We start from the raw sequence: 14,660 nt of genomic DNA on the forward strand, positions 1-14,660 counted from the left end.
AGCTGATAACATTGAAATATTGGATACAGAAACCATTAAGGATAATAAATCAAGATTTAATCACTTAAACAATTTCATATGTATGAATATTTTTACGTTATTAGTGAAAACCAAAAAGGAGACGCTTTGTTATAAACACCAATAAAACACTCTTCTCACACATGAAACTGGAACACAGGAAAAACATCTTTTTGCAGGGATTCTTCTAAACAGAGCAGTGATGCAGACTAGGGAGGGTGGGGATGCGATTTCTAAAATTAGTAATTCTATCAGTTTCAGACTCCTCAAACACAGCAACAGATCTAGATACAAGAGAGAAGCAACACACATCCCCCTGGAGAGTTAAGAACTGGGATGACGACTGGTCAGTTCAGCAAATATTGTTTGGCCTGGGTTTGAGGGTGAAATAAGATAAAAATATGGAACAAAGACTGAATGCCAGGGGCAAGCCCAACCCCACTAAAACAAGTGCAGGTGGATGCTGTTGGAATTCATTTTCCTTACTACCCACAAGTCGGCCAGGGCACAGCTCTGGTAAGAACCAGGACTGCACACAGCCAACTTGCTCTCTCCAGTTGGCAGCACCCTTTTAAAGGGTTCAACTGCTGGGAACCCGATGCAAGGGACTAGCAGGCAACAGAGGTCAGGCCTGCCCCCACATTCACTGCTGGTGGCGAGAAGCGGAGCAACATGGCTGGGAGCTGAGTGAAGCAGGCTGGGGCTGAGATACTCCACTTCCTGCCACTTCTGGTGAGTGCGAGCCCGGACCCTGCTGCTGGTACAGGGCCCCCCACAAATCCCTGGGGTCATGTTGCTTGGGAAAGTGGGTGGAGCAGGGCTGGGAAGAGGTGGAGCTAGGACAGGACTTGGGGGTGCATGGCAGGATGTCCCAAGCCTTCCACCCCTCTTTAAGACGGCCCTGACATCTCACTCCACTTCCCCACAGCTCTCTCTGCCACAGTGAGTACAGGAGGCCTGACCCTGCTGCTGCCCTAGCCAGTCTCTGCCCCCCAGTAATCCCAGAGGCCGCATCCCTTGGGGCAGAGAGTTTGGGGAAATGGGAGAGTTTGGGGAATTTTTAGAATGGGTCACTTGTCTGATTTTACCTTACTATTACTTTGGAGTTTTATTTAAGGACACTGTCTGAAGATATTTAAGGACAGAGGCAGGTAACTTTGATTTTTGGTTCCCCCCCCTTGCGTACTTTGGTGAACTTTCAGACATTTAAGTTCTATAGTACGTAAAGGATTATATACACAACATATTTCAAAACTATCTGCTTTTGTTTAGCCACTAATGTGTACTGAATATACATTGCTACTTCTAGTTCAAAGTGACCTAAACATTGATCCTTTCACTATAGCTCTGCAGAATTAGTCACTTTAAAGGCATTCACGCCACTTTAAACATATTGGCTACGTCTACACTGGCCCCTCTTCCGGAAGGGGCATGTAAATTTCAGCAGTTGTCGTAGGGAAATCCGCGGGGGATTTAAATATCCCCCGCGGCATTTAAATAAAAATGTCCGCCGCTTACTTTGAAGTAAGAATAAGAGCCTCCGGAAAAGGGCACTTTTTCCGGAGGATCGGGGCCAGTCTAGACGCTCTTTTCCGGCTTTTTTAAAAGCCGGAAAAAAGCGGCGGACATTTTTATTTAAATGCCGCGGGGGATATTTAAATCCCCCGCGGTTTTCCCTACGACGACTGCTGAAATTTACATGCCCCTTCCGGAAGAGGGGCCAGTGTAGACGTAGCCATTTAGTCTAACAGATTTAGTCTTTGAGAGGACATGGGCAACAGCCCAGGTTTAGAGTAATAGCTTCTAGAAGCCAAAGTCCCAGTCCCGCAAGGCACTCTGCACCTTGGGCTGAATCCAAAGCCCACTCAAGTCAATGGGAAGATTCCCATTGACTGCAGTGGGGAATTGCTTCAGGCCATTTCAGAGAGGTGCAGAGTGCTCCTTCTCATTGAAGGACAATAGAAGCTGAAGGTCCACAGAGCTCAGTGAAGGTGCTCAGCACTTTTCTGGAGCAGATCTTTGTTCTGTAGCCTACAGTGACACATGGGGTGCAGGTTTAGAGAGGAAAAAACTTTCCACATTTCAGGACTATAAAGGAATGAAAACAAGCATGTTTCAGAGAGTTGCTTTCAGCAAAAAGTAGCTACGAGAATATAAACGCAGAGCACTGTCAACATCCTGCAAAGACGCAAAATATCCTGAGCAAGCCTTAAAGCTACTGTATCTTCAAACGGGAGGATTGGGAATTATGAAAAATAGCACCTAGGTCCTCCAGATTTCAAAAAGCAACAACTCCTCCAATATTTCAGAGGTTTTTCAGATAGAAATGTTTCTTAAAGAGATCAAATAAGGAACACAGCACTAGAATAAAAAAATTGATGGATTTCATATTTTCCACAAGTCTCTCTTCTGATCTCTAGTGGGCCTCTGTTGTACACAAATACAACAGTGGATAAGAGCCAAAATTTTGGTACTTTACCCAGCTGAGCTGCACCTATCTGAAGTTATTTGTGAATTTTACAAACCCTTCCGCTTGTTCTATACTTAATGCATCTCAAAGAAGGGAAGGACCATTTCAGTCCTTTGCATTATATGTTCTGACTAATATTTCTGAACGTAAACACAATCATGATTTGGTTTTACTTATGTTAGACAATATATACTTGATTTTGTGAAAACTAGTTTCAATTTGAATTAAGCTCAGAATTTGAAGGCAAAAAAATATTTTTATACTCATGAATCTCATTTAAAAACTTCCCACCACCACAACCTCTTTGGGAGTAAGTGAAATGATCCTTTAACCTCACATAACCTAGACTGTCCTTAGGTCCTGATGTGGATGATCCCAGGGATTGACGAACTTTACATTTCATGGTGTTGATTTTCCCCTGGCTTCAATGCAGGGTTAGTTTTGAGTGTATATGAAACTGTTTCCTGTGGGTGGATTATCTCAGCAATTTATGAATTTTCATGATAACCTGATTCTGAACACTGTTTTCATTTGGAACAGACATCTTTCTTCCCACACAAAACAGAAGCTATTTCCCTCAGCAAGTGCCCACTGTATTCTAGTGTTACATATATTTGTTCTACTGGTAATGGCAACTGTTGGTGTTTGTGATGATGGCGAAGTATATAAACCTTGCACACCAATCATTCCAAGTTAAGTTTTCCATTGCAGTGAAATATTAATTCACTGACCTTCTGCTCTTTCAGAGGAATATTTGAACCTTAAATGCAGCTAAGAAAGAGAGTGAGATAGCATACTGACACATTTGAATGCCAGGTCTCCTCTAGATACACCACACATACTCTAGAGGGAATGGGTTTTAATGAAAAAGCAATACGAAAGAAAACATCTTTGTTTCCCCACAAAAAAGTTTCGAGAATATCCATTCCAACTCCTTATCTGGATACATTTGGTATGGCTAGCTGTAGTCCAATAGCTGGGGCTGGCCCATATCAGCTGATTTGTGCCTGCAAGGCTTGGACAATGGAGCTGTTTAATTGCAGTATGTTGATGCTTGATGGTGGCCAGGCTTGGGACCCTAGGTCCTATAGCCCATGCTCGAACCCAAGTTTAACCATTTCCACAGCAATTAAACAGACTCATAGCCTAAGCCCCTCAAGCCCAACTGACACAGGCCAACTGTGGGACGTGATGTACCTAGACTTTAGTAAGGCATTTGACACAGTCTCGCATCATCTTCTTATCAATAAACTAGGCAAATACAACTTACATGGGGCTACTATAAGGTGGGTGCATAACTGGCTGGATAACGATTCTCAGAATAGTTATTAATAGTTCACAATCCTGCTGGAAGGGCGTAAAGAGTGGAGTTTCACAGGGGCCTGTTTCGGGACCAGTTCTGTTCAGTATTTTCATCAACGATTTAGATATTGGCATAGAGCCGTGGTCCCCAGCACAGTGCCCGCAGGCGCCATGGCGCCCGCGGGGGCATTTATGTGCGTCTGCGCCGGCATTTCAAAACTACTCACATTCAGCCCTGCTTAGAGCAGGGTCGGAAGCCTGGGGCCCGCAAGGGAGCTCGACGCGGAGCTTTGGAGGCTTGAGCCCCGCCCCCACCGCAGCAGGCAGCACACGCAGGCGCTTTAGTAGCAAACCCTATGCTAGTCGGGTCCGGCTGCGATGCAGCAACAGCCCCGCCCCCCACGCAAAACAGCGTGGCGGGGCCCTTTGTGGTGCAAGAGCTGCGAGCCAGCAGGGGAGGGTCCCTCATGGTCACTTCTGCTCCCCCCGCACAAGCCCATTGGCCGGACCTGGACAATGGCAGCTGTGGGAACCTACCAATCCGCAAGCATATGGCCAGGCAGGTCCTGTGGGAGAAACAGGAGAGCAGCGCATCTGCTGGTAAGTGTCCAGCCCCCCAGCTACTCCCACTCCGATATCTTCACCCACAGAACTCTCCTCCCAGACCCTGCACCCCAATCCCCTGCCCTGAGGCACAATCCAAACCCCTGGCCTGACACCCCCCCCTCCCCCCCAGTAAAATGTCTGGTATTTTCAGTTTCTCAGCTGGAAAGCCACTTGGGACATTCTTCCCCTGCCATGTGGAAGGGAGTGTGAAATTTAAAGGTGCCATGATTTTTTTTGGGGGGGGGGTGCTTTTTTTTGCTCAACATTTGGACATCCTCCCCTTTTTATTAATGCAGAATTTTGTTTAAGAATGAATTATGATATAATTAAAATAAAAATTATCCAACTAAATTAAGTTTCTATCAAATTTACCCAATTCACATTGAATATGAAAATAGCTTTCAATTTCACATTTGACGCCTTTTTCTGTTGGCGTCTGAAAAAATGAATGTGCTATTGGCCACAAAAAGGTTGGGGACCACTGGCATAGAGAGTACACTTATTAAGTTTGCAGATGATACCAAGCTGGGAGGGGTTGCAAGTGTTTTGTAGGATAGGGTCATAATTCAAAATGATCTGGACAAACTGGTAAATAGGATGAAGTTTAATAAGGACAAATGCAAAGTGCTCCACTTAGGAAGGACCAATCCGTGTCACACATACAGAATGGGAAGCAACTGTCTAGGAAGGAATGCTGCAGAAAGGGATCTGGGGATCATAGTGGACCACAAGCTAAATATGAGGCGACAGTGTGATGCTGTCACAAAAAAAGCAAACATGATTCTTGGATGCACTAACAGGAGTGTTGTGAGTAAGACATGAGAAGTCATTCTTCCGCTCCACTCTGTGCTGATTAGGCCTCAGTTGGAGTACTGCGTCCAGTTCTGGGCACCACTTTTCAAGAAAGATGTGGCAAAATTGGAGAAGGTCCAGAGAAGGGCAACAAGAATGATTAAACGTCTAGAGAATATGACCTATGAAGGAAGACTGAAAGAACTGGCCTTGTTTAGTTTGGAAAGAAGACTGAGAGGGGCCATGATAGCAGTTTTCAGGTATCTAAAAAGGTGTCACAAGGAGCAGGGAGAAAAATTGTTCTCCTTGGCCTCTGAGAATTGGACAAGAAGCAATGGGCCTAAACTGCAGCAAGGGAGGTGTAGACTGGAAATTAAGAACATAAGAACGGCCATAGGTCAGACCAAAGGTCCATCTAGCCCAGTATCCGGTCTGCCGACACTGGCCAATATCAGATGCCCCAGATTGAGGAATCACAATAGATAATCCTCTCGTGATCCCTCCCGTCACCCACCTCCAGAGAAACAGAGGCTAGGGATACCATTCCTACCCATCCTGGTTAATAGCCACTTAATCTCCATGAATCAATCTAGCTCTTTTCTGAACCCTGTTAAAGTCCTAGCCTTCACCGAATCCTCTGGCAAGGAGTTCCACAGACTGACTGTGCGCTGAGTGAAGAAAAACTTCCTTTTGTTTGTTTTAAACCTGTTGCCTATTAATTTCATTTGGTGACCCCTAGTTCTTATATTGTGGGAATAAGTAAATAACTTTTCCTTATTCACTTTTTCCATACCAGTCATGATTGTATAGACCTTTATCATCTCCCCCCTTAGTCTCCTCGTATTTAAGATGAAAAGTCCAAGTCTTTTTATATGCTCTTCCTATGGTACCTGCTCTAAGCCCCTAATTATTTTTGTTGCCCTTTTCTGAACCTTTTCCAATGCCAATATATCTTTTTTGAGATGAGGCGACCACATCTGTATGCAGTACTCAAGATATGGGCGTACCATGACTTTATATAGAGGCAAGAAGATATTCTCTGTCTTATTCTCTATCCCCTTTTTAATGGCTCCTAACATTGTATTTGCTTTTTTGACTACCACAGCACACTGCGTGGATGTTTTCAGAGAACTATCCACAATGACTCCAAGATCTTTCTTTTGAGTAGTTGTATTTAAATTAGACCCCATCATATTGTATTTATAGTTTGGATTAATTTTTCCAATGTGCATTAATTTACATTTATCAATATTAAATTTCATTTGCCATTTTGTTGCCCAATCACTTAGTTTGGTGAGATCTTTCTGAAGCTCTTCACAGTCTGCTTTGGTCTTAACTATCTTGAGCAGTCCGGTATCATCTGCAAATTTTGCCACCTCACTGTTTACCTCTTTCTCTAGATCATTTATAAATAAGTTGAATAGGATGCGTCCCAGGACAGACCCTTGGAGAACCCCAATAGTTACTTCTCTCCACTCAGAAAACTGACTATTTATTCCTACCCTTTGTTTCCTGTCTTTTAAGCATTTATCAATCCACGAAAGGACATTCTTTCTTATCCCATGACAACTTACTTTATTTAAGAGCCTTTGATGAGGGACCTTGTCAAAGTCTTTCTGAAAATCTAAGTATACTATATCCACTGGATCTCTCCTTGTCCACATGTTTGTTGACCCCCCTCAAAGAACTCTAGCGGTGTGTCTAGACTACAGAGTTTTTTTCGGAAAAAAGTGGCCTTTTTTCGAAAAAAAAAACCTTCCCCTGCATCTAGACTGCTGCCGCATTCTTTCGAAAGTAAATCTAAAGAACACAGCAAATTTTTCAACTGCAGAAAATCTCATTTTATGAGGAAGAATGCCTTTTTTTGAAAATGCTCTTTCGAAAAAAGGCGCTATGTAATGCAGACTGTGTTTTTTCGAAAGAGAACATCCAGACTGCCTGGGTGCTCACTTTCGAAAAAGCGGCTTGCTTTTTCGAAAGTACTGGTTTTAGTCAAGACGTTCCTTTTCGAAAGAGGCTTGCAGTCTAGACGTAATCTAGCAGATTAGTAAGGCATGATTTCCCTTTACAGAAACCATGTTGACTTTCCCTCAAATTATATTCATCCATATGTCTGACAATTTTGTTGTTTACTATAGTTTCAACTAATTTGCCCGCTACTGACGTTAGATTTACCTGTCTAATTGCCAGGATCACCTCTAGACCTCTTTTTAAATATTGGCATCACATTAGCTATATTCCAATCATTAGGCATGGAAGCCAATTTAAAGGATCGGTTACAAACCACAGTTAATAGTTCTTCATTTTCCCATTTGAGTTCTTTCAGAACTCTTGGGTGAATGCCATCTGGTCCCGGTGACTTGTTTATGGTCCTTTCTATTTTTCCCACTAGGATTTGACTTCCACTCTTTAAAATATGCCTTTTTATCTGTCACTGCTTCTCTTACTTGGTTGTTATGCCAAAGCGGCACTTTTTTGGTTCTCTTACTGTGTTTTTTAATTTGGGGTATGCATTTAAGATGGGCCTCTATTATGGTGTCTTTGAAAAGTTTCCATGCAGCTTACAGAGATTTTACTTTTGTTATTGTACCTTTTAATTTCTGTTTAATTAACTTCATTATTTTTGTGTAGTTCCCCTTTCTGAAATTAAATGCCACAGTGCTGGGCTGCTGAGGTGTTTTTTCCCCCCAGTACAGGGATGTTAAATTTTATTATATTATGGTCATTATTTCCAAGCGGTCCAGTTATATTTACCTCTTGAACCAGATCCTGTGCTCCACTTACAACTAAAATAAGAAAAACCTCTCCCCTTGTGGGTTCCAGAACCAGCTTCTCCAAGAAGCAGTCATTTAAGGTATCAAGAAATTTTATCTCTGCATCCCATCCTGAGGTGATGTGTACCCAGTCAATATGGGAATAGCTGAAATCCCCCACTATTATCAAGTTTTTTAATTTGATAGCTTCTCTAATCTCCCTTAGCATTTCTTAGTCACTATCACTGTCCTGATCAGCTGGTCGATAATATATCCCTACTGCTATACAGTGAACCCTCGCTACTTCGCGGTTCGACCATCGCGGATTCACGACTTCGCGGACTTTTTTCATTACATTATGTATATACGTGAATCCGCGATGGTCGAACCGCGAAGTAGCGAGGGTTCACTGTACTGTGAACATAAAATTGATCCTTACCAAAACTTTAAAAAGCCTCGGGGGAAGCCGGCGGGGGGGCATCCCAGGCGCGCCTGGGCTGCTCCCCCGCCGGAGCCCCTCCGCGGCTTTCAAAGCCTCGGGGGAAGCCGGCGGGGGGGCATCCCAGGCGCGCCTGGGCTGCTCCCCCGCCGGAGCCCCTCCGCAGCTTTCAAAGCCTACTTCGCGGATTTTCAGCTATCGCGGTCGGGTTTGGAACCTATCTACCGCGATAAACGAGGGTTCACTGTATTCTTATTATTGGAGCACAGAATTACTATCCATAGAGATTCTATGGAACTTTTTGGCTCATTTGAGATTTTTCCTTCATTTGATTCTACATTTTCTTTCACGTACAGTGCCACTCCCCCACCAGCACGACCTGTTCTGTCCTTCTGACATATTTTGTATCCTGGTATGACTGTGTCCCTGTCATAACCATGAGAGATGGCTAGCATCTGGGAATTAAGGGGTTAACTATGGCTCCTGGCTCAAACCAGGTATCTGGTCAGCCAATTGTAATGTAGGTACGGCTTTCAAACTGGGACAAGGGAATTTTTAAACTTTTCCCACCTTGTCTGAGTCAGAGCGGTTTCTTCCATGTAACAGGGAAATGGGAAGGCCTGTCTCTCTCCCAAGAATCGACTTCTTATATGTGTAAACAGGGCAAAGTCTAGATTACCCATCAGGTTTTATTGTTTTCTGGTTTGGGAATGTGGAATTGATGTCTCCGCTGTTCAAAATGTAATTTTTTTCCTTTTCCTTTTAAAAGTGTTTTCCTTTTGTACTTAAAGTCCTGAGCCCAGGGGATTCCCCTGAGTATCTAGATTAATTGATGGCTCTTTTCCATCTAGTCACAATGCTGGCAACTATAATTTGGTTTTGATGATAAACGTTTGCTTTTTTTTATTAACCTGGTTTTGGCTCATCTCTATGTCCTGGAAAATCTAGCTGTGGGTATCTGCATGCCTCTGACGAGGGGACAGCTACAACAGACTGCAGCTTATTTTCTCTTTTCTTTTTCAAGCTTTTTTGGGGGAAAAAGAGCTTGAGGTACCCCTGAGATTTTAGGGAGGAGGTTTCCCAAGTGATCTCTTCCCTGGTTTTCTTGGAATACTTCGGTGGTGTCACCGGATATTCCCCAAAATCTGGGTACAGGCAGTCCCCGGGTTACGTACAAGATAGGGACTGTAGGTTTGTTCTTAAGTTGAATTTGTATGCAAGTCGGAACTGGTACATATTGTAGGGAAAACTCTAGCCAAACATTTCTCCAGAGCTCAGTTTTATTCTCCCACACCTCACTTCCCTCAGTCCTTTATTCTCAAGCTGAGGTGTCTGCTGAGAAAAGCCGCTCCGCGTCTCCCTGGTCTGCTGCGGGGGGCACTAGCTTCACGTCTCCCTGGTCTGCTGGGGGGAAGCAGCTAGTGCGGGGTTGCCTCACCCCGTTTGTAAGTAGGGATCCGATGTAAGTCGGATCCATGTAACCCGGGGACTGCCTGTATTAGGATTGGGGGGGGGGGGGAATTTTTGTACCAAAGACTGCAGAGATCAGGTTTTGGGGTGCTTTTGCGGGTCCCCACTTCTGCATTTATTGTGCTAGAGTGGGGAACAGCTTTGACAGTACCATTGATTGTCCTCATTTCACCAAGTTTCTGTGATGCCTATTATATCAATTTCCTCCTTTAAAACTAGGCACTCAAGTTCACCCATTTTACTATTTAGCCTTCTAGCATTTGTGTATAAGCACTTCAGTAATTTGTCACTATTTATCGGTCTGCCATTTCTTGATGTATTAGACTCTTTCATTTGATTGTCTCATCTGATCCCACCCATACTTCCGTCCTCTCCTCCTGACTAGAACATAGAGCATCTCTATTAATGAACCTCCCGTAAGAGCTGGCTCTGTGCGATCCATGTGCTCCTGCACACCTGTCGGCTTTCCCCACCCCTTAGTTTAAAAGCTCCTCTACAACCTTTCATGTTAAGCGCCAGCAATCTGGTTCCATTTTGGCTTAGGTGGAGCCCATCCTTCCTGTATAGGCTCCCCCTATTCCCAAAGTTTCCCCAGATCCTAATAAATCTAAACCCCTCCTCTCTACACCATTGTCTCATCCACGCATTGAGATTCTGAAGTTCTGCCTGCCTTCCCGACCCTGCGCATGGAACTGGAAGCATTTCAGAGAACACTACCATAGAGGTCCTGGATTTCAATCTCTTTCCTAGCAGCCTAAATTTGACCTCCAGAACCTCTGTCCTACCTTTCCCTACGTCATTGGTACCAACATGTACCACAACCACTGGCTCCTCCCCAGCACTACACATAAGTCTATCTAGAAGTCTCGAGAGATCCGCAACTTTCACACCAGACAGGCAAGTCACCATATGGTTCTCCCAGTCATCACAAAGCCAGCTCTCTATGTTTCTAATGATCGAATTCCCCACTCTCAGTCTCTCCTACAGCTACCAACGTTATTGAGAGAGTTCTTATTTAAATCAGGAAGTTTGATTTTTAGTTTAGTTTAAAAGTTTAATAGAATGGCAAGTGTACCTCTCCCTTCCAACTCCCCTAGAAAGCTCCCTCTCGAAACTCCCTGTTAGCTGCCCCTGTTCATAACAGTCCCTGGTCGCCTAACTTCCTAGCTGTCAGGGTGGTGAAACACTGGAATAAGTTGCGTAGGGAGGTTGTTGAATCTCCATCTCTAGAGATATTTAAGAGCTGGTTAAACAAATGTCTATCAGCGATGGTCTAGACAGTACTGGGTCCTGCCTTAAGGGCAGGGGACTGGACTCGATGACCTCTCGAGGTCCCTTCCAGTTCTAGTGTTCTATGATTCTATGAAATGCAGCATCTACATACTCATTGAATGAACTGCTGCTTCCTTACAGTTAGCCCATTTCTTAGACTAGCACAGAGATGAATTTCATGCTGCTCCTCAAGAAAATGAAACTGAGCTTTTAACTTATTATCTTTGCAAGTCAAATCTATGCTAATGTTCAGATTTAAGGTGTTTGCAAAATAAAATATTTGCAAAGTAAATCAAAATGAAAAGTGATTTCTAGTTAATATGGTTTACATGTCACATTAAGACCCCTGAATTTACAAAGTAAACAAAGGAAAATGAGTAACTTTTACTCTCAAGTAGAAAAATATAACACTGGTGAAAACCATTTGCACAAACCAAGAGTAAGACATGCTGCTACCAGGCATAACACCAACTGTCATCATGACAATACCTACATCAAATTTACCCAGTGTGTCATAGCTACTAGTCCCTTCTGATACAGCTTTCTATAGTGAGCTGACTTGCTTCACTGAAGAAGCATCAGTATGTCCAGCTGGACATGCCATAGCGCCTCTACAGCTTCATCACCTCTACTTCCACCTGGCATCTGGCAGAAATAGGCCTCTCAGTGGAATCAAAACAGTCCTGCTGTCTCATAAGCAGACAGCACTCCACTTTACAGCTGCACTCAGTGTCAGGAAGATACTGACAAGTGGCGAGCAAAGAATCTAACTTCACAAATTTGCAACGTGGAACAAAGAACTGTGCATTGGCAGCAGTACAGTTCTCAACTTTCAGCACACAGATTCCCTGGTACTAATGATCTCTCAGCATTGCAAAGTTGCGAAAAATCATCTTTTCTCCTTCCTTAAAAGTACTATTTAGGGTTTAACATTCTAAACCACTTAAGCGATGGGTTAAGTAAAAAGAGACACTAGGAAATTAATAGATCAGTGTGAAGTTTGCATAATTTCCCAAAGAAGTTTATCACAACTACAATGTGTTCTCCACATTATGCTAATTAAAAGGTTAGAGCTGAGTAACTTCAATGAGAACAAAAGAACATCATGATCACAGTTTTATTTCAACCTCCTCAAGATAATACATTAGAAATGTACTAACATTCCTCAATGCTAAGCAATTAAAATGCCTGGGAACAGTAAGACAGAAGTACAAATATACAGCACGTGGAAATCTGACTCGTTTTTTTAACGGTATGATTCTGTTTACAAGTACAGCTTTCCTAATTGGTGCTATTGAGGAATATTAATTAAATGGGTCATTGAAAAGATACCAGTAAGAGAAAGCTAATACACTCCTGTTCTTTTTCCAAATAGACCTTTTGTACACCTTTCTTTTATGGAAACACCAGACTAAGAACTACTTGTGTCTGCATTTCATGTATGTGTTTTAGAGAGAGTCACTCTTATTTCTAGAATCTGAATTCAAACATGCAACACCAGTTAAGGGGTAAACAAGCACTTCACTGGCCAATGGGCAGCACACAGATGGAGCAGCTCAGGAAGAAAACTCACTCAGTCACAGTCTGGTTCTCAGTTTCTTCTTGAACGGGGGAGAGGGCATTGTCTCAGGACTGTATTTATCATTAGTCTCCACCTGGCCACCCAGCCTCCTCCAGTCCCCAGCCACCAGTGTGAAAGCAGCAGCAGTGGCTTGGCAGAGCCTCCTTCCCCATGTAGCTTGTATGAGAGAGGTGACACATTACACCCTGGCACAGATACAGAAGGCTAGTGATGATCTAGGACCCAAGCCTCAGTAAATTTAACCTCACAACATGGCTAGTTATGCCCTCCAGAGCTGCAAGGACAATGGTTCACAATCCTGTGGAGCCAGGCATGCCAAAGAAGCACAAATTCAGTCCCTTCTGACCCCCTTCTAGTCTCCTGTTCTCTACACATGGCTCCGTTAACACTAACAAAAGCATGGTTTCTACTGGTCCTCCCACCCTGCAGCATTCTGAAGTCCTAGCTGCATGTTGTCTCTCCAACTCAGCCAAAGTCTCATAATCCAAAGGGTACAATACCACCACAGTGCTTACAGCATTGTGGAATTGCTTAATACAGGTGTGCACATATTTATCCTCTCATAACTAAACTAGGTGCACCCAAGGACACAATGTTAAAGGATTAAAAAATTAAAACTGAATAACTGAATTATTTTAGTGTTATTCTGGTTTAGATACAGCTAGGAAAAAGCTTTCCCCTAAATGCTGCTATTTTTGCCATCTTTTCAGACTTCATTTCCATCTTTATCCTATAATATTCTAATTTATTCCTCCTCCACTCCTCTCTCTCTCTCTTTGCTAAGTCTAAAATAACATTTGGAATTTCTAAAGGTACTGAATCTCTGAAAAAGGTATGGTTGTACTGCATATATCTATTTTAAGACCCTGCATATATACTGTTTACTGCAGTGTTTTTCCTCCTATAAAACATCTGTTGAGTAGAAATGTAGCCCATTACACAACAATGAGAATTGTGGATCAGAATTACATAATGAAAGGTAAGGAATGAATTTAAATCCTACTGGTGATGGACATAAATATTGTATCAATAAAATGGAGGCCAGTGGTTTGTGTACAAAATCTGAGATGCTAACCAGAACTGTTTGAAACAGATCAGTGGTAGGATTTAAAAGCACTCTGTTGTGTTTTTACTGACTAGCATTAGAGTTATTTTGAAATTTTTTGGGGGGAGGGAGGGTTCGGTTCACCTCACTGTTTCTACTAAAGATGAAACAGTCCAAGATTCAACACATTTATATAAAACTAGCACTATTCTGAGCGATCCACCCCAACCTCCACACTTTTCAATAACGTTCAATCTGTTCCTCACGAGTAGAAGACTGAGTTGGAATGAGAATTAGTGTTTGTGATAGGATACATTCAGATTCTTCTTCATTCTATGAAAAGGGAAGGAATTTTTATAAAATATGAGAAAATGAGGGAGACCAATCAATTCCATTTATACAAATGATTATACATTCTCCCTCATACAAGAAAAAAAAAGAAAAAATCTTTAAATTAAAGAACAGCTATGTGCACTTGAATAATCATACCACAAATATAATCATTAATTATCACCACAAAGCTACTTGTTAAAATCTTCTCATTCAGCTTTTCCAAATCCCAACTACAAATTGGTCTTTTTTGTATTATGCCATCAACATCTACCGCCCTAAAGTACATGCCTTGTCTCTGCACCACCACATACAGTGTTTAATCTTACCAGACCACATGGAAATTATAATTTTTTAACTGCACTGATGAATTGGTATTTTGTTGAAGATGGTATTGATTTTTACTTGCTGGTTATGTTCTGAGCTGGATTTATGCATATTGTGTGTTCATGGCTGGGACTGTGTGTAAATTGTTTACCATTTTAGGAAGCTGGTATCTATAATCTTTCAAGTAGTTTTATTTAAATGAAACGATAAATAAGAGTGGTGTGTAAACCTGTTTTCAACGGTTAAGCATTGTG

The 14,660-nt window shown here is 42.6% G+C and overlaps 1 protein-coding gene and 1 long non-coding RNA gene across 7 annotated transcripts in view; one reads left to right on the forward strand and one right to left on the reverse strand.

The window, feature by feature from the left end:
- Positions 1-14,660, reverse strand: part of POC1A (POC1 centriolar protein A) — a 163,404-nt gene that overhangs the window by 79,453 nt on the left and 69,291 nt on the right. The window contains exon 11 of one of the 5 annotated variants that reach the window (XM_075939431.1): positions 1,720-14,082. The exons of the other annotated variants lie outside the window; for them this stretch is intronic. Within the exon in view, the coding sequence (XP_075795546.1) occupies positions 13,990-14,082 (93 nt within the window). The 3' untranslated portion in view covers positions 1,720-13,989. Of the gene's footprint in view, positions 1-1,719; positions 14,083-14,660 lie in introns of those variants that run through there. 5 annotated transcript variants of the gene reach the window in all.
- The window catches only part of LOC142830963 (uncharacterized), a 53,434-nt gene that overhangs the window by 28,196 nt on the left and 10,578 nt on the right, over positions 1-14,660 (forward strand). The gene's annotated exons all lie outside the window — the stretch shown is intronic.

This window comes from Pelodiscus sinensis, chromosome 11 (genome assembly GCF_049634645.1).
Source record: "Pelodiscus sinensis isolate JC-2024 chromosome 11, ASM4963464v1, whole genome shotgun sequence".
Classification (NCBI taxonomy): Eukaryota; Metazoa; Chordata; order Testudines; family Trionychidae; genus Pelodiscus; species Pelodiscus sinensis.